The 19,635-nt window shown below is 49.5% G+C and overlaps 1 protein-coding gene across 1 annotated transcript in view; it reads left to right on the top strand.

Annotated features, from left to right (window-relative positions):
- Nucleotides 1–10,756: 10,756 nt before the first annotated feature.
- Nucleotides 10,757–19,635, top strand: part of Pdxk (pyridoxal kinase) — a 30,822-nt gene continuing 21,943 nt past the window's right edge. The window contains exon 1 of the mRNA XM_051153362.1: nt 10,757–11,010. Within this exon, the coding sequence (XP_051009319.1) occupies nt 10,924–11,010 (87 nt within the window). The 5' untranslated portion in view covers nt 10,757–10,923. The remainder of the gene's footprint in view (nt 11,011–19,635) is intronic.

The raw sequence follows: 19,635 nt of genomic DNA, 5'->3' as shown, positions 1-19,635 counted from the left end.
AGGGGCATGTGGACCATAGGCTGTAACTGCCTCCTTAAGCTGTTTTATGTCTTTAAACTGGAGGGCTTCATGCTGTTTCTGCGTTTGCCCTGGGTTAGTTGGGTGAGGCACTTCAACTACTGGAAAAACTATCCCGGGGGGGGGGGGGGGGGGAGCAGAAGGCTTTGCCAAAGATAATTGACTTTGATAATCTGGGTTATACACCAGGGGCCCGCTCTCCTCTAGTTTCTTTTCCTTTAATCTTACACTCCTTCAACTTCTTCTTTAGGGCCCGTATCTTAGCGGTTAAAGTTGCCTCTTCCTCCTCATAATTAGAAGAAGATATATCAGAGGCAATCTCAGATGGGGCCAAAGATTTTACAGATTGCTCCTCCTGCACTTCATTTAGGGCAAGTTCCAAACTTCCTAGCTGCTCTCTTATTTTCTCGTCTTTGCTCCTAAGTGCATCTCTAACAAGACGCCATAACGAAAAGGTAGCGATAGGACACTGTTGGACCCTTCCTTTCGTAAAGTCCTCTGGAGATCAGACTTCATCTGATCCCAATCTTGGACATTTAGCTCTCCCGATACCATAAACCAAGGACTACTCAATTCTATTGTTTTTATAAAATCTTGAACACTCTCATGCTTGATCCCGGTGCCTTAATCACTAGTCCACCAGAACCGTGGACGAACCTGCGGCACCTATTTTCCCGGCACCTTAATCACTAGTCCACCAGAACTGTGGACCAGCCTGCGGCACCTATTTTCCCGGCGCCTTAATCACTAGTCCACCAGAACCGTGGACCAGCCAGCGGCACCTATTTTCCCGGTGCCTTAATCACTAGCCCACCAAAACCGTGGACAAACCTGTGGCACCTATTTCCAATACGCCCATTTCCTACCTTTCCGAGGCGCTGGCCAGCTTCCCTGGGCGATCCATCAGTTTCCTTGCTTCTTTCCCTGATCTTGGTAGGACCTCCACTTGTGGCGCCCGTACCACCGCAGTACGGAGTCGAGGGCGAGGGACTGAGGATTTAACTCATGCGCGCGCGCGCGAACACACACACACACACACACAATAACACAGCGGGTCCTTTGTGCTAAGAGAGCAGCAGCCGCAGCAGCCGCAGCAGCCGCAGCAGCCGCAGCAGCCGCAGCAGCCGCAGCAGCCGCAGCAGCCGAAGCAGCAGCCACGGCAGCGGTTTATTATTCTTCTCCCAGAGTTCCAAAGAGCCTTCTTATAGGCATCCAAACAGGAGTCCTCCTTCCAGGTGAAATCCCTCAAGAGGTGATCACACACAGGAGGAAAAGTCTCGAGGAAGGGAGGGGCGCGTTCTCATAGCAGTAAACACCACTAGCTAACCAAGATAAACACAGACGTGGAAGCTGCTAGAAACAGGACATAAAACAGCAAGACAGGCAGGAAGCCCAGTCGGGCCTGGTTCCTACAGAGCTCTGGCCTTGTGTTTGGCCAGCAGCTCAAACAAGTGTTCAGCTGGGCTTGTTATCAGAGAATACACCTATTCAGAAAATACAGGATTCCTAACAGCCAGAATTCCCTTCCCTGTTCTGGAGGCTGAATTCAAAATCGAAGTGCTGACAGAGTCACTCCTGGTGAGGGGCCCAATACACCTAGGAACTTCAAGGTGCCTGGGACTGATGCAGTCAAAGAGACGTGTCATAGCAAGACTGCTATAATAAACTCAAGTGGGCCAGGACATGCACGGCCAAAAGGCCTCACCTACTGAGATGATGGCTGACTTTGTAGAATTGCCTGCTTCTACCATGACATATCTAGAAAATTCCACATGAAGACAGGAAGGAGGAATAAATAAATACTCCTCCTGGAAAAGTCAAACCCATTTCTAGAAATCCCTTCTTCATTTTGGGGATCAGTTTTTGTTTGTTTGTTTGTTTGTTGACAGGGTTTCTCTGTTACACAGACCCTGGCTGTCCTGGACTCTCTTTGTAGACCAGGTTGAACTCACAAAGATCCGCCTGCCTCTGCCTCCCAGTACTGCGGGGATCAGTTTTTGAGACAGGGTTTCTCTGTGCAGCCTTGGCTGTCCTGGACTCACTTTATGGACCAGGCTGGCCTCAAACTCACAGAGATCTGCCTGCCTCTTACCTCCCAAGTGCTGGAATTACAGGTGTGCAGCACCACCATGCCCGGCTGCCTTCTTCATTTCTTAAACATGGATAATCTTCTCACCATTAAAGTTTGTCCAAAAGACATGGTCCCATGATGAAGTTCTCCATGCTCCCTCTGAGAAGCCTACACCTGCCCTTACACATGGACGATTGGACAGAGAGACAGACAGAGAAAAAAAAATTTGTAAGATTTATTATATATACAGTGTTTTGCTTGCATGTATGTCTGCACACCAGAAGAGGGCACCAGATCTCATTACAGATCGTTATGAGCCACCATGTGTTTTCTGGGAATTGAACTCAGGACCTCTGGAAGAGCAGGGAGTACTCTTAACCTCTGAGCCATCTCTCCAGCGCCACCACCACCACCCCCCCCCTTTTTTTTTTTTTGAGACATAGTCTTTCTGTGTAGTTCTGGCTGTCCTAGAATTTGCTCTGTAGAGCAGGATGGCCTTGAACTCACAGAGATCCCCCTGTCTCTGCCTCCTGGGTGCTAGGATTAAAGGCATGGGTTGCTATGTCTAGCTAGAGAAAGAATAGCTTAATATTGGTATTAAATCAGTATTACAACCTTTTCTTAATAAACCCAACTTTGTTTTTTGGGTCAGTTTGGTTTGGTTTCGTTTGTTTGGAGCCAAGGTTTCATCGGCCTCCCAAGTGCTAACATTAAAGGTGTGGCCATGCCCAAAGCAACTTTGTTTTACATGTTTTTCTCTGCAGTGTAGCTCAGGATCCAGCGTCTCCTGAGTGGAGTCTTTGAAAAGAAGTCTGCCTGCACAGAGGATTCACTGAGCTGCTTCTCCTGCTAGCCAGAAGATTTCTCTTCCTCTTCTTTTTTTTTTTTTTTTTTTAAATAAAGATGTTAATTTCATCATATGATTTCTGCTCTCCTGCCCAGTTCTGACTTTTATCTTCTTTCTCCCAAAGGGCCAACTCCACATTGCATCACATGTGCAGTTAGAGAAGCTTCCCCGCACTGTTAGCCTGTCAAACCAGCCACCTCACCCTCAGGGAGGCAACGGCAGGCACACCTCTGTGAGTCCCAAGCCAGCCAGGGATACAGACCTTGTCTCTAAATAGATAGATAGATAGGTAGATAGATAGATAGATAGATAGATAGATAGATAGGTAGGTAGATAATGATAATAATAATAATAATGATGATGACGACGATGATAACAATAATATGTATTTTCTGGTCATGTGAGCAATACACCTATAATCTCAGCACTCATGAAGCTGACTGAGGCAGAGAAATCATTAACTGGAGATCAGCATTAGCTACATAAAAAGATCCTGACTCAGAAAACAAGGCCTCTGCCTCCCAAGTGCTGGGATTAAAGGCATGTGCCATCGTACCTGGATTTTAATTATTTTAATACTAATTTATTTATTACATATACAGTGTTCAGTCTGCATGTGTGCCTGCAGTCCAGAAGAGGGCATTAAATCACATTATAGATGGTTGTGAGCCACCATGTGGTTGCTGGGAATTGAACTCAAGACCTCTGGAAGAACAATCAATGCTCTTAAACGCTGAGCCATCTCTTCAGTAACTTAATTTTTTTAAAATAATAGGTGTTTAACCACATGTAAGTCACCAACTACCAGCCAAAAAACCAACTACTTCTGAGATTCTGACTTTGCAAACGCCTTGAACTTGGACTCTCCAGCCTTCAAGTACGGTGAGAATGACTGAGTGCCTGTTACAAACCACCCAGTTCTCAAGACCTGCCTCAACACAGCATCGCCACTGGAGACGGGTTCACCATGTGCATGTTGGGGTGACATGGACACTGCTGCAGCCACCTATGTGGGGATAGGAGGCAAGCAGGGCATGTGACACAGTTGACTGGCAACAGGGAAACAGAGGGAAAGTTAGTACTGTGTAGTGGGGAGCGGGGAGAGCGGGTAAGTGGGGTGGGAGGTGGTAAGGATGAGGAGGGCAAGGGACTGAGACAAAGAATTTGAGCTTGGCCAATCCTGTCAAGAGAAAAATTACCACCCAAAGCACACCGGAATCCTGCCCCCATCTCAAGCTCTGATTTGCAGCTTGTTTGTCAGCAGATCTCAGCACGAAATAAGTCAAGACAAAGTCATCTTGTGCAACTGCCTTAGGGAGGAAATTGCATTCTGGGAAGAGAGATGAGTGACAACACCACTGCTTTCCCAGAGTTACCATGGCCACTGTGCTGTGGTGCAATCAATACTGCACACCGTCTGGAAGGTACAGTTTAAGCAGGGCTGTCATCGGGTCCTTCCTGTTGAATATCTAGTCAACTTTTGTTCCTGAGACCCTAGGCTAAGAAATAACGGCACAATTTAGATCGACAGACCGAAGCCTTAGTCACCGGGCGATGAGTAACTCAGGAAGAACTGAGCAATTTTTAGCCTGGGTTCAGAAAGGCATAGAGTCCCAAGAACAAAAGGCATGCTCTGAGCCTGGGAGGAACGCCAGCGCTGTGGCCATCCAAATGCAGGTGGTCCAGCACCTGCCTGGTCCTCCCTCCTGCAGGGACCCAGCACAATCTGCTTCCTCAAGAAAAACTTGTCACTGTGGAGAGGTGGTCCAGCTGACTGTGGGGCTGTCCCCCAACCTCCGCCACTGGACACAGTGAGGCCAGCTCCCCTCCTTCAGCCTGGCTCCAGGACCTGCACCTCCTGTCCCCCTGCCGCCCGCATCCCAATCTGCTGTCCACAGGTTGGTGGCTTCTGTGTGGCCTGGAAAGACTGACTTACTGCTGGCCATTCCCACCAGAGGTTGCTATGGAAACAACCCCATGTTTCAGAAGACCTTCAGGTGCCCTTGAGAGCTATCCCCTACATGCACGGGGTCCAGGACACCTAGAAGCCATCCTGCCTGATAAGAGGGGAGGACAAGGCTGTCTACTCCCAGGTCACTCTTCCCTCCTTTCCTCTCTTTGTCCCATCCCTCCCTTCATCCTTTCTCCCCACCTCCTTCCTCCTTCCCCTTTCTTGTTTTCTCTTTCTTTTCTGAGACAGGCTCTCACTCTATAGTGCAGCCTAGTCTGGAACTCATGGCAATCCTGCCTCAGTTCCCGAGGGCTGAGATTACAGATATAGGTCACATGCCCATCACCCAAGCTCCTTTTGGAAGATCAGGTGACCCATGACATTGTCAGGGCCAGAAATAGGAAATGTTTGAGTGGTGGACACTTCAATAGTGACCTTCCCTCTGTCCTCACTCTCCTTTGTCACCTCCATCAACTAGAAGCCAGCCCTGCCCCTGCTTGTCCAGCTGTTCTGCAGCTGGGGCCCAGCCCCACCTCTTCCTTCACCCTATCTTTTCCCAGAGGCCACTTGGACTTGGGCAGTCTCTGAAGTGTCAGGCTCCTGAAGACTGGGTGGCACCTGGCCAGCCTCTGTCCTCTGCTGCCCTAGGACTTTATGTCTGTTAACCACCTCTGCACACCTTGCCTCAGGGTTCCCTCTGCCTACCCCAAGGAGTCCTTAGGTAAACATCCTTTCACCTTTGGGTGTAGAGCAGCCTTGGTCTTTATCACAGCTGTGAGCCACGCATGCCCTGGTTCCGGGTGACACATGCCAGGGCTGCAAATACATGTGGGTTTCTGAGACATTGGGAAAACTGATGGACATGGCCTCAACTTTTTGGTGGTTTGTTTTGTTTTGCTTTTGGTTCTCCATGTAGTCCTGGACTCACTTGGTAGACCAGGCTGGTCTTGAACTCACAGAGATTCGCCAGCCTTTGCCTGTCTCTGGAGGCAGAGGTGGGCGGATCTCTGTGAATTTGTGGTCTCGTCTACAAAGGGAGTCCAGGGTAGCCAAGGCTACACAGAGAAACCCTGTCTCGACAAACAAACAAACAAACAAACAAACAAAGTGAGTGAGTGAGTGAGTGAAGTATCTACCAGAAGAAAAGGAAGGCAAACAGGGCCAGTGGCTTGAGACTGTGACTCATGTGGCACTGATGGGGTCTTCATCCTGGTGTGTGTGCCTCTGTCGCTCAGACCCTGAAAGTCTTTCCTGTGTTTCTTTTTGTCTTTCTTTCTTTTTTTTTTCTTTTCTTTTCTTTTTTTTTTTTTTGGTTTTTCAAGACAGGGTTTCTTTGTGTAGCCTTAATTGTCCTGTATTTGTTTTGTAGATCAGGCTGGCCTTGAACTCATAGAAATCCTCCTACTCCTGCCCCACCCCACCCCACCACACCCCACCCCTCACCCCTCACCAGTCACTCCCACTCCCACCCCCAACCCCTGGCGTGCTGGGATTATAAGTGTCTGCCGCTCTGCCTGGCAATTTTGGGTTTTTGTTTTTGTTGTTGTTGGTTTTTTGTTTTTTTGTTTTTGAGTCAAGGTTTCTCTGTGTAGCCTTGGCTGTCCTAGACTTGCTTGTAGACCAGGCTGGCCTCGAACTCACAGCGATCCGCCTGCCTCTGCCTCCCGAGTGCTGGGACTAAAGGCGTGTGCCACCGCGCCCAGCTGGGTTTTATATTTTTTGAGACATGGTTTCTCTGTGTAACCCTGCTCTTACACTCTGGAGACTAGGCTGACCTCTAACTCACAGGGATCCACTTGCCTCTGCCTCTCGAGTTCTGGCATTATAGGCCAGCACCACCATGCCTGGCTTTTCCTGTGTTTTTTGATGCCTGTCAGTGGACACTTGGCAGGAGCCAGCTGTATCTGCCACTGGACAACCCAATGGGGCCTGTCTGTACTTTTCTTCCTCCAGCTTTGAGTTTGTTTTTATTTAATTATTTTGTTTTTAGAAACAAGTTCTCACCTGGGTGGTGGTGGTGCACACCTTTAATCCCAGCACTCAGGAGGCAGGAGGATTTCTGTGAGTTCAAGGCCAGCGTGGTCTACAAAGAGAGTCCAGGACAGGCAAGGCTAATCAAAATACATAGCTGTTTAGCTATAAACATATGTTTACATATATATATATATCTTGTTAATAAAATTTAAAGATATGGTGGCACCCACCTTTAATCTCAGCCTAGTCAGATTTCTGTGAGTTTGGGGCTGGTTTGGTCTACAGAGTGAGTTCTAGGACAGCCAGAGCTGCATAATCAGCCTGTTTAAAAAAGTGAGTGTGTGAGGGTGTAAACAGGTAAGTATCTAGCAGGAAAACAGGAGGGCCAGCCGAGGCAGTGGCTTGAGACTGTGACCCATGGGGCACTGATGGGGTCTTCCTTCATCCTGGTGTGTATGCCTCTGTCCCTCAGACCCTGAACGTCTTTCCTGTGTTTTCTGATGCCTGTTGCTGGGCACCTGGCAGGGGCCAGATGTGTCTGCCACAGGACAGCCCAATGGAGCCTTTGTACTCACCCTCTACAAGAGGGCCTATAGCTCCCACGTCACCATGCCTGCTGGCCGAAAGCTTGTTGGCAGCTGATGTTCTCCTGTGTCAGAGGTGCCCTGCCTGGTCCCAGGGGTCTCTAGTGAATACAAGAGGCCATAGGATAAGTTCAGGCAACTTGTAGGCTCAAAAAACCACAAGCCTATCTTTTCCCAGCTTATTTTCTTCCTCCAGCTTTGAGTGTGTTTTTCTTCATTTTGTTGTTGGAAACAAGTTCTCCTGATGTAGCCGGGGCTGGCCTGCACTTGAGACCCTCCAGTCCTGGCCTCCCGAGTGCGGGGACCTCGGACTCAGCTGCACTGTGCTTTTAGACAAAGCTTGGCTTGCCTCAGGTTTCATTTCCAGAGACTTGGTATTTAGTTGAGGAGTTGGTAAAATAACAAAATTCCTTCCAAGGCTGTTCATTTGCTGTGCAAACCAGGCTCATGGCTGTAACCTCAGGGTGTCCTGACCTCTTAGGTTCTAGGCGACCCACAGCTTCAGAGAAGTCAGGTGACAGTTTGTCCTTGACAAGCTGCAGGACCTCTGTAGGAGTGATGTCTTGTTGGGATGTGCTGTCCCCCGGTGCCTGGCTCAGGAGCCTGACTGGGTGAGTATAGGCTGCCTGGTGTACAGGTGCCTAGAGAACTTTCTAACCTGTTCCTGAGAGCTGCTGTGAGCTGCCAGGCCTGCTTCTCCAGCTCTCTGGATTCCCATCCTGATGATGGCAGGGTCTCTCTGTGTGTGTGTGTGTGTGTGTGTGTGTGTGTGTGTGTGTGTGTGTTCCTTTACTGAGAGCCTTTAATCCCAGCACTCTGGAGGCAGAGGCAGGCGGATCACTATGAGTTCGAGGCCAGCCTGGTCTACAAAATGAGTCCAGGACAGCCAAGGCTACACAGAGAGACCCTGTCTCAAAAAACAAAGAAAAAAGAAAGAAAGAAAGAAAGAAGGAAACCCTGAGTAGGGGCACTTGCTGGCAAGGGCCTTGTGCCAGATGGCTCTTTCCACACACTGCCTGTCTGAAGGTGCCCTGCAGAACCTCAGGGCTGCATATAAATGTCCCACAGATCCCTGGGCTAGGGGGACACAAGAACACATAATCTCTGAGACACCTTGATTTTCACTTTGTTAACAGTGACGACCACCATTCCAGAGCTGTCCCTTAGATCTTTTGCTAACCCTCCCCCTGCCCAGTATGCCAAGCAAAAAACATTCCTGAATCATTAAGATGTTAAAGATGGACAGTCTTGCAATCTGGGGCATGTAGTTGATTCAACAGGAGAGAGCATGCACCACAAAACCAGGCGGCTGGAACACGCACTGTGGAAAGAGAAAACCAACTCCTGCAAATTGTCTTCTGACCTCCACGTGCACACAGTGGCATGTGTGCACCTGGCCCCCATAGTAAATAAATAAAGTGTAACTTAAAACATTTTTGCCAGGCACGGTGGCACACCCCTGTAGCCCCAGTGAGTAGGGACCAACCTCACCTATATAGCAAGTTCCAGACCACCTAGGGCTACATAGTGAGACCCAACCTTGAAAAAAAAAAAAAGCAGAATTCGCTGCGCATGGTGGCACACACCTTTAATCCCAGCACCAATCTGGAGGTAGAGGCAGGTGGATCTCTGTGAGTTTAAAGCCAGCCTGGTCTACAAAGAGAGTTTCACAACAGCCAGGACTACAGAGAAACCGTGTCTCGACCCCCTTCCCCCCAAATAATCCCAGAACTGGGATATTAGAAACAGGTGGATCCCTGGGGATTCATAGCCAGCCACCCTAGACTAAGAGAGAACTTCCAGGTCCTAGTACAGGATATCTAAATACATACATACATACATACATACAAACATAGAAACATACATACATATGAACATACATACATACAAACATACATACATACATATGGACATACATACATATGGACATACATACATACATACACACACACACACACAAGGCAGATCCAAGTGTGGTGGCTCACACTTGTAATCCCAGCACTCAAAAGTAGATGGATCTCTGAGTTCAAGGCCAGCGTGGCCTACATAGTGAATTCTGGACCAGGAAGGGATATATCAGAAGATCCTGTCTCAAATAAGCAAACTGAATGGAGGTTTCTTATATAGACATGCAGATATAGCCGGGCCCGGTGGAGCACACATAATCCCAGCACTCTGGGAGGCAGAGACAGAGGCAGGCGGATCTCTGTGAGTTCAAGACCAGCCTGGTCTACAAAGTGAGTCCAGGACAGCCAAGGATACATAGAGAAATCCTGTCTCGAAAAACGAAAAACCAAACCAAACCAAAATACAGAACACACACACACACACACACACACACACACACACACACACACACACACACACACACGCTCCAGGCAAGACTCAGCATGTTGCAAGAAATATTTAGCATACAGCAAGGGTGCAGTAAATGCTATTATCAGCAAGCAATTAATCCTACAATGGACCTGCATTTAATTAATTCCAATCAGGCATTCCTTACAACATATTTCCTCTTTTTGCTCACTTTTTCTGGTGCTGGGCCTTGGCATGCACTCCACCAACTGAGCCTCAGTCTCCACTTCCTCTTTCTGATCTGTTCCCCAAGCAATGGGGGCCTCCCTCCCGCCTCAGAGATCTGGTCCTTAATACTCTCGCCAAGGTAAGCAAACTTCATATGCTGGTCTGTGCCAGTAATTTGTGTACTTGGTGTCTGTAACCATAGGAGCCCCAAAGTATATGTATGGACATGGGACACGAAGGGAGGTGCACTTTCCCCAGGACAGAGAGGACTTGGTGGGAGGTAAGGAGGGGGCAACTAGCGCAGCAGCTTCAAATCTGTCCCCATAAGTGGCTCTGAGCAGATTTGACTCTGGAGTTGATAGCTGAGAAGTGACACGTGTCTCAACTCAGGGCAGCTTGAGATCAGACAGCTGGCCACATGACCGACGGGGTCTGGGTCTGGGATTCCGGAACAGACCATATGTGCTGGAGGGATCCTCCTGATCTCCGAGTGTCTTCAGGCACTAGAGCTCGGTGGGAGTGCCTTGAACAGCAGCAGTTCCTAGGAGTACCACCCATGTGGTGATCAGAGCCGCAGGCCAGTGAGGCGGAACAGTGTGTAATGAATGAACCATACTGGGCAGCGTGTCCCAGATGCACAGGCTGGTGCGGACCCAAGTCTGCAAAGGGGCTGCGCACCCACGTGCTGCAGCACAAGAGGTCACATACAGGATTCCACAAGTCCCTTTTCCCGGAGGGGCGTGGCCTGCGCTCGGCACCGCCTTCCGCCCGCCCCTCGCCGCGCGGGACTCGCGGGTTAGCAGCGGGCCGCTTGAGGTCAGAGGAGGCGGGCAGAGCATCCAAGCCAAGCGCCTGCGCGTGCTGAAGGCACCCGGGAGCGGCGACCGAGCAAGCGGCCTGGGCAGCTCCAGCCGGTGACACCACTTGAACCACGCGCCACTACAGCCTGCCCGGCATGGAGGGCGAATGCCGGGTGCTCTCCATCCAGAGCCATGTCGTCCGCGGCTACGTGGGCAACAGGGCGGCCATGTTCCCGCTGCAGGTACGCACTCCGCCGCTTATGTAACGCGGCCGGGCTGCTCGGGTGCGGGTCTGCGGGTTCGCTGCGTGGCCTCCTCGGACTAATGACCTTGGTCTCCCCCCCGCCACATACAAACCCTGCGCCCATCCTCCAGTCGCTACCGGCCCTGGGCGCGCTGCGGACAGAGCCTGGCGCGCGCAGGCTGGGGGCGTGGAGTACCCTGGGGAGCTTACAGTGGGGTAGTGCAGGTGGCACGAAACCCTCTACCCGGGCGGTGGCGCACACTGTAGTCCCTGAAGGTCCCTGCTGCTTCCGGCTGCCTGGACAGCCATGGGCGGAGGCTCCCCGAAGCGTTGAAATGCTGAGCTGGGAGGATCCTTTCCCGCGGGATCGCAGACAGCCTCTGGGTAGACACATTGGCGGGTGATTGCTCATTCCCTGCTGAAATCCAGGTTCTCCCTCTGCCCACCCTATGAATTTGGACCAAGGAGGAGGCTGGGCCACACTTTGGGTCCGACCAGTCTCGGGTGGTCTGTCATCCCCTGGGGTTGGGCTGGAACCGCTCTGCACCTCCTGCAGGTTTGCTTTTATTCCTCAGAGACCGCGCAGCTTGCTGAGTTTGGGTTTGGAAGCAACCTGTTAGTTAGAAGGGCCATAGTCTTGTCATCTTCCCAGCGCCTCTCTCTTGTGAGGTGTGTGTGACGAATGAGGTTGTCTCTAATCACTTCTGGCTGGCTGTGCTTCCTGCTTGTGACTGGGTGGCCCTTGGAGGGAACCAGGGTGCAGTAGACATTAGAATAGGGGCCAGAGGCAATAGTAGGATGATTGGCACTTCCGTGCCCGGCCGGTCTAGCAGGAAGATTGGTCTGGCCTGGGCAGCCAGTTGGTGGCCTCCTTCAATGTACCTCCTTGGCTGGTCACTGAGCAAGGTAGCCAGTCCCTGCACTCCTTCAGCATATGCCCAACCACTGTACTGACCCCTGGGGGGACGTTAAGAAGCAGCAGCTGGCTACCAGAGACCTGTGGGAGGGACTCGGAAGGAAGACAGGTAGCCCAGAGCTGCATCTAAGGACAAGCTGAGGGCTGTCCTGAACCAGGCATGCTTGCCAGACAAAATAGGGCAAATGATTGTTAGTGTACAGTACAAGGGTTCAAGTCCATAGGCACAAGACATTTGCTGAGTGTTTGAGCCCCGGTTGGTTGATAAGCAAGGCTTCACCCACCCAGTCTAGTGTGCCCATTCTTTTTCTACCCAGAATGCACTGGTCTGGTGCTTCACGCTCTTCTTAACCATTGTTCTCTAGCTTATGGGGCCAGGGTTGGGTAGCAAGGTCACTGAGGTGTGACTGTGCTAAGGAACAAAGGGGCAGAGTCCCTGAAGCAGGGACAGCCAGGGAGGGTAGAACCAGGCTGAGCTCCAAGCGGTCCCCTCACCTTGGGCAGAGGTGTGCAGGACTCCCGAGGCCCTGTGTCCTGTCTCTTGTCTCTTCTCCCAAGGTCACTTGTCTCTTCTACTTGCTGCTACTCTTCCTTCACAGAGTACACTGTTCCCGGCTCCCCAGGCCCTCTGTCCTCTAGATGTCACCAAGGGCTCAGTGCCCTCCCTCAGGCTGAAGACATGACGTCCTAACTGCTCAAGGGAGGGGGGCTCTTCTTCTGTTTTTAAATCTTTTATTGGTTCTTTGTGAATTTCACATCATGCACCCGAATCCCACTCATCTCCCCCTCCCCCTGTACCCGCCCTCCACCCTTGCAACCCCCCCCCCCAACAATGGAAAAAGGAAGCTGTGGTGTGTCACAGTGTCCCACAGAATACCCTTTCATTCATACTCCTTTACTTGCAAATGTTCATTGCCCCGACTTGCTGGTCTGGTACAAGGCCTCTGGCTTCTAAGCTACACTATCAATACAGGAACCTCAATGGGACTCCCCTCAGATAGCCTGTTGTTGCGCCATGTCATGGAGATCCTGTAGGATCTACACTTTCATGCATTCCAGCAGTTCTTGGATGGGGACTATGTTGGGGAAGGTGAATTCGAAGTCCTGGATCTGGGCCTAGGAGGTATCCGATTGGGTCAGCTGGACAGCTCTTCCAACCCCACACCACTTGGGGGAGCTCTCTTGCCCTGGTCCTGCTGGCCCATCCAGTGCCTGAGCTAGCAATGGGCAGGGCTTTCTTGCCCAGGGGCTGCTTCCTCAGGGCCAGCTCAGGAGAGGTGCAGGGCCAGCTCTCCTGCTCTCCTGCTGGCAACCTTCAACCCCTGCAACCAGGGCCAGCTCTGCCCTGCAGCCCAAGCAAGGCTCAGGGCCTTGTCTATAGAGGAATTTTCATTTAGAATATTACTGCTGTGGCAAGAGATCACATTCAAAGACCTTCTAGGTCTTCGTGATCCAGCTGGATATACAGACAAGCTTTTACTCCCAGGAGAGACAGAGAGAGACAGAGAGAGATATGAACAGATCTCTAATCTATACCATCCTGGTATAGAGCAAGTTTCAGGTTTAAAATAAAAAGCTTGCATCCAGGCATGGTGGTGCACACCTTTAGTCCCAGCACTCAGGAGACAGAGGCATGCAGATCTCTGAGTTCTAGTCAGTTCTGTTCAGTCAGTTTGGTTGAGAGTGAGTTGAGAGGCAGTGCAGTGGAGTTGAGTTCATGGCAGTTCAGTTTGTGGAATTCAGAGGCAGGTTTTTGTTTTGCTTTGTTTGTTCTGTTGTTGGGTTTTTTTGTTGTTATTGTTGTGTTTTTTGTTTGTTTGTTTGTTTGTTTGTTTGTTTTTAAGGCAGGGTTTCACGGTTTCTCTGTGTTGCCTTGACTGGCCTGAACTCACTCTGTAGAACAGGTTTCTCGAACTCACAGAGATCCACCTGCCTCTGACTCCCAAGCCCTGGGATTAAAGGCATGCACCACCATGCCTGGCCAGAGGCAGATGTTTTGTTTTGTTTGTTTGTTTTTGGCTTTTCGAGATGGGGTTTCACTGTGTAGCCTTGGTTGTGTTGGACACGATTTGTAGACCAGGCTGGCCTCTGCTGGGATTAAAGGCGTGTGCCACCACACCCGGCTCCAGAGGCAGTTTTATCAGGAGAGTTTTACAGAGACAGCTTGAAGAAGGAACAAGCTAGACACAGCTAAAGACGGAATGAGCCAGAGAATGAGAAGGAGCCAGAAGATTAGAACAGATTGCCAAAGTTAGTGTGAGGCCAGGCAGAGCAATTCAGTCAGAAGCCGAGAGAAGCCAGATTGAATCAGTTAGCGTGGAGAGGAGTTTTGAGCCAAAACAGCTGAGTTGAACTAGCCAGCCAGAGTTCAGAAAGAACAAGAAAGAGTGAATATTCATCAGTGAGTCTCAGAGGCTAAAAGCATTCTAGGCCTGCCTTAGATTGTGCGAAGGTTAGAAGCTTTCAGACCTAGGCCTAATTAACAGGGGCAGTGAGCTTCCAAGAGGACAATTAGACAGGGGAACAAAGGATAAAAAGATACCTTTTCACCTGCTCTCCCAAAGAGTTACAGCTGGCAAGGGACAGACAGGGACAGCTCTCCTGCCTGCCATAGGTGGCAAAGGACCGAAGAAGCGGAGTAGAGCGTCTTTCCTTTGTCCATGCCACCACAAAGCAGACAAGAGGCAGGGCCGGCTCTCTCTGTTTATTGTTAACAGGTGACTAAGGTATAGCTCAGCCAGCCTTACACTCACCTTTAATGCAGGAGCTATCTGTACATGGGATTTAATAAAGTTAACCCTGGCAGAGCAAGAAGAGCCAGCTGACAGAGATTAAAGAGTAGGAAAGACTTTGAGTTGAGGGTATTTAAGACATTGTAGAAGTAGAGTCTTTGGTGCTTTAGTTCCTTGGGTCTTGGGATTTTAGCTGTAGCTTCTCAGCTCCTTGGCCTTTGGCTTTTTGGACCTTAAACTAGCAAGCCCTTTGGCCTTTTCCTCCTGGGCTGTCGGCTGAGTTAGTGAGTCTTTGGGGCCTTCTGCATGGGGACATGAACTGAGTAGGAAGTTCAGCTGGGTTCTTTCTCTGCCTCTCTGAGCTAGCAGGTTTTTCACCACAGCATCCAGCTCCTGAGTCTGTATTGGTGAAATAGACTGATCTGGGATTTTCAATTCAAACAACAAATACCGGCTTCAGGGCGCCTCCCCTGATGTAGAGGTGAGTGAGAAAGGGGTAGGGTAGGGGCAGGGAGGTCAGGAGCCTGTCCCCACTGTCCCCACTGTCCCTTTACCCCTTTTCTGCTCTGCAAACCTTGAACTATTCCACCTGGTCCCTTTTTATTGTCCTCTTGGAAGCTCACTGCCTCTGCTAATTAGGCATTAAAAGTGTGTTAGGGCTCAATCACAAAAAATAGGGATTTACATTTCAATCTCAGGGATCACAGTGGGATCAAAGACAGATTTTTACAGCTCACAATCTCAGAGATTACAGTGGGATTAAAGACAGGGTTTTACAGTTCACAGTCTCATGGATCACATTGAGATCAAATATCCTGCAACATGCCTTCCCCCCCCTTTGTCTAAATAAAAGATGTTTTCTCTAACATCAATGAAAGATGTACTATCGGAGCTGGAGAGATGGCTCAGCGGTTAAGAGCACCGTCTGCTCTTCCAAAGGTCCCAGGTTCAATTCCCAGCACCCACATGGCAGCTTACAACTGTCTGTAACTCCAAGATCTGACACCCTCACACCAATGCACATAAATTTGAAAATTAAATAAAAATATTTAAAAAATAAATAAATAAATAAAAAAGATGTACTATCTGGTAAAAAAAAAAATACATTCATAATTTCTAGTCCATTAGTATTTGGCAACCTTGGAGAAAGTATTCCACAATATAACCTATCTTGGTGACTCCAAAGTTCTATACCTAAATCATTTTGTATAAAAACTTGCATTACCAATCAAAAACCATCTTCAGACCTAAAACATCTTAAATCCTAAACAACTAAATTTAATTGTAAGCCTTTAACTTCAGCCCCATCAGAGACCTTAGAAGGATAAATATTATCTGAATAAACAGGAAGTACAGAGTAAGCAGCTTCCAAAATCATATAGAAATGACAGATACTGCTGGCTCCCTGGACAGTCACCCAAGATACCTCTATAATGTTGGGGCATCATCTTCAGCCTTCTGGCTTAGAATATCTGACAGACATATTTGTGAGGCAGGAACTATTAAGGACTTGCTTACCCTGCCTTGGCAGTGTTCGGCAGTCAACTCAGCCTGCATTCAAGCTTGCCCATTTCAGGCAGAATTCTGTTTGTGGCAGAAACGAGGGCAGTTTTTCCCAGTGGCTACTTCGCCACATTTGAAGCCATCTCTATAAGGAGGTTCTTCGATGCGCACCATCTTCCTCGAAGTTGAAAGGGGGTGCTGCCAGGAGCTGACATGTCTCGTTGTCAAAAAATTCTCAAATTAATAAAACATCCTTAAATGCCATATTCTACAGATCTCTGAGGTTTTTGAAGACCATCTATCTCTGCTATATCTGAATTACTAGTTGCTAGCTAAATGCTGACTGATTAACTTAGGAAACTAGTACCTAAAAAACTACAAGTTTGATTGACTATTAGCTTGCATTTCTTAATTATCCTAAACAGTTTGTGATAGTAGCTTTCAAAAGGACTAGAACTTCACATTGCATTTTTAAGAATTACATAGGTACAATACCTTAAAAAGAGTTAATACATAGTATGCTGTAACAAAAAGAGACTAAATTTTATATCAATATACAAAGGATGGCACACGCCTTTAATCCCAGCACTCGGGAGGCAGAAACAGGCAGATCTCTGAGTTCGAGGCCAGCCTGGTCTACAAAGAGAGTCCAAGACAGCCAAGGCTACACAGTAAAGCCTTGTCTTGAAATACCAAAAATAGATAGATAGATAGATAGATAGATAGATAGATAGATAGATAAAACAAAGATCTGTAAAAGTAGATTCAATAATCTACCCTTTTTTTTTTTGCTATTGTTCCTATATATTTCAATATCCCCTCTCTTGTCTAAATAAAAAGAAACAATTTTAACTCTAATACAGTAAAATTATTTGCAATAATGAAGCTTTTTTTCCCCCCACAATGTCCAGCTTGGTCGTATCTGGAAGTCTTGTAGAATGGGCAGGGAAGGGAAGAGTTCAATCAAGCATGTCTTGTTGCCTGCTCCCCAGCTACTAGGCACTGTCTTGTCTTGTCTCCTTGTTTCCTGTGGTGCTGAGGGCCAAACCCAGGGCCTCAGGAGTGTTAAGTGCTTCTCCCCCGAGCTATGCCCTGGTCCTCTATTCCTTCCCCTTTAAAACAATGTCTCATCATGTAGGCCTGGCTGATCGTCTGCCTCCAAGTGTGGGGATTAAAGATGTTTCCACCATGCCTGGCTTCCCAGTATCCCTGTTAAATGCTGCTGGGGTTCGAGCTCAGGGCGTTTCTCACACACGCTGAGTTAATACTCTGCAGCCAGCTCTACCTCCAACCTACTTCCTCCTGCAGGAGGCAAGAGTGAAGCTTTGCTATCTCAAGGGCACGTATACATGTATGATTGTGTATGGTTGTATGTGTGAGAATGCACAGGAAACACATAAGTATGTGCTATGGGCTTCCTGAGCCCTGTGCATGACTGCAGAGTCTTCCTGGCACAATGATTAGCTATCTCATGTTCTTTTATTTTAAAATTTTTAATTTATTTTGTATGTATGAGTGCTTTGCCTGCATGTATATCTGTCCGGTGGGTGTCTGGTGCCTAAGGAAGTAGTGAGCCTCCATGTGGGTGCTGGGATTTGAACCTGGATCCTTTGCAGGAGCAAGTGCTCTTAGCCACTGAGCCACAGCTCCCGAGCCTGCTCTCCCGCCCCCATCTCATGTTCTTTATGTGTGTGTGTGGGGGGCGGGGTCATGTATCTAGTCCATCTGCCTTTAGAGAAGGCTGTACTCTTCCTTCAGAGCAATCTGAAAACTGAAAACAGCCAAGTTTAGGGTCCAGTGAAAGGCTGTATAGTTGGTGATGTCAAGATGTCCCTTTGGAAAAGGAAGGAACTGAGGTTCCCAAGATGTTCATATACTTGGATCTTCAAACCAGGTCTTTTGAGGGTTCCAGCCACATGGCTGTGACAGAGGAGCTAGTTCACAGACTGTAGATGCCCCTCCTGGAAAAGCAGGACAGTGCTGAGGCAGACAAGGTATGGCCCACCCAGAGGCCAGTTGCGAGGTCCCATGGGTGGGAGCCTACTGCCCCCATCCTCTCTGGGACACGAAAGGGAGCTCAATTTAGGGCAGGGTGCAAGAGGCCCTGTGGTAGCGAGATCATAGACCAGAGCAAAGTAAGGGCAGCTCTGGTACAGTAGCCTCTTGGGATGAACTAAGGTCAGATTGAGCAACTCATTTGGAGTCAGAAGTGCTGTTTTGGCACCCCTGGAAGCTCAGCCACTTCCAGCTGTCTGAGGCAGATGTGAGAAGCTGTCCAGCTGGTAGACAAGGAGGTGGTGGGATATCTCCTGGCCTACTTGCTTCTCGGTGGCTGCCCAGAACCTAGGTGAACCTGTATCTGGGTTACTGAGTCTCAGAGTGACCTGGCAGCCACACATGCTGACCAGGTCAGCTTAAGGATATACCTCAGTGAGCTCAGCACAGGCTCCTTACCTTAGGGCTTCACTGTGCACCCAATACAGGCAGACCCCAGCAGCTAGACTCAGTGCCTGCTGGCCATGCCTGCCTAGCACTGTCATCCTGGCAGCGAGTGCTGTGAGCCAGGCTCAGGGTGGCCAAGGGACCTGGAGTGAGCAGGTTAGGCTGGGAGATGCTTTGTGGGGTGCAGGCTGTCTAGTAGCAATTCACCATGCAGATAATTGGCTGGATTGTAAGGCTGATCAGTGGCCAGTGGTGGGAGGGATGTGGGGCCTCTGGCTGGTAGGTTGCTCAGGGTGACAACAGCCCTAAGATGCTTGCCCAGCCTGCTTGCTGATTGCCATCTGTGAGACTTAAGCATCAGCCTGGGGCTGGTTCTCCAGGGCTGGAAACACCTGTGAGGCTCAGCCCGCCCCACCTCCATCCCTCTCCCTAGATGCCTGTGGAAGAGGCACATAAGAATATTCCAGAGCTCACCCTACTCCTGCTGTGCTGAGCCTCTCTGCCTCCCTTGGAGGAGATTAGCTGAGCTACTGCTCTGCACAGGCCTCATGTGGCTGTGTGGCCGCCAGGCTGCCTGTGCCTCTTTGCTGTGTGCTTGGTGATGCAGCGTTGGAGGTGGCATGGGGCCCCAGGGATGTGTGGAGCCTGCCCATGGCAGCCACCCAAGCCTACCTAGCACAGGTCACTGCTGGAGAGGGGGCGTGGGTCTGAGGGTTGCATGAGGGACAGGAAAGGGAGCCTGTGTCTGGCAGCCATGGGCAGTAGGAAGCAGGAAAGGCAAGCTTCTGGTGTTCTGTTTTGGCTTTCACTTTCTTAGGTGTTGCCTGCGCTCACCTGGAGGTGTGTTGGCCCCCAAAAGTGGGAGTGAGGAAGTAAACAGGGTGTGTGTGTATGTGTGTGTGTGTGTGTGTGTGTGTGTGTGTGTGTGTGTGTGTGTTTGTGCACGTATCCTTTAAGGGAGGCTTCTCAACAGGATGGTGCTATCCAGTTCCCGCCCCCCACCCACAGCATCATTCACTAGCAGGTCAGA

Source organism: Acomys russatus, chromosome 11, assembly GCF_903995435.1.
Source record: "Acomys russatus chromosome 11, mAcoRus1.1, whole genome shotgun sequence".
Lineage (NCBI taxonomy): Eukaryota > Metazoa > Chordata > Mammalia > Rodentia > Muridae > Acomys > Acomys russatus.
This window is presented reverse-complemented; position numbering and strand designations above follow the sequence as displayed.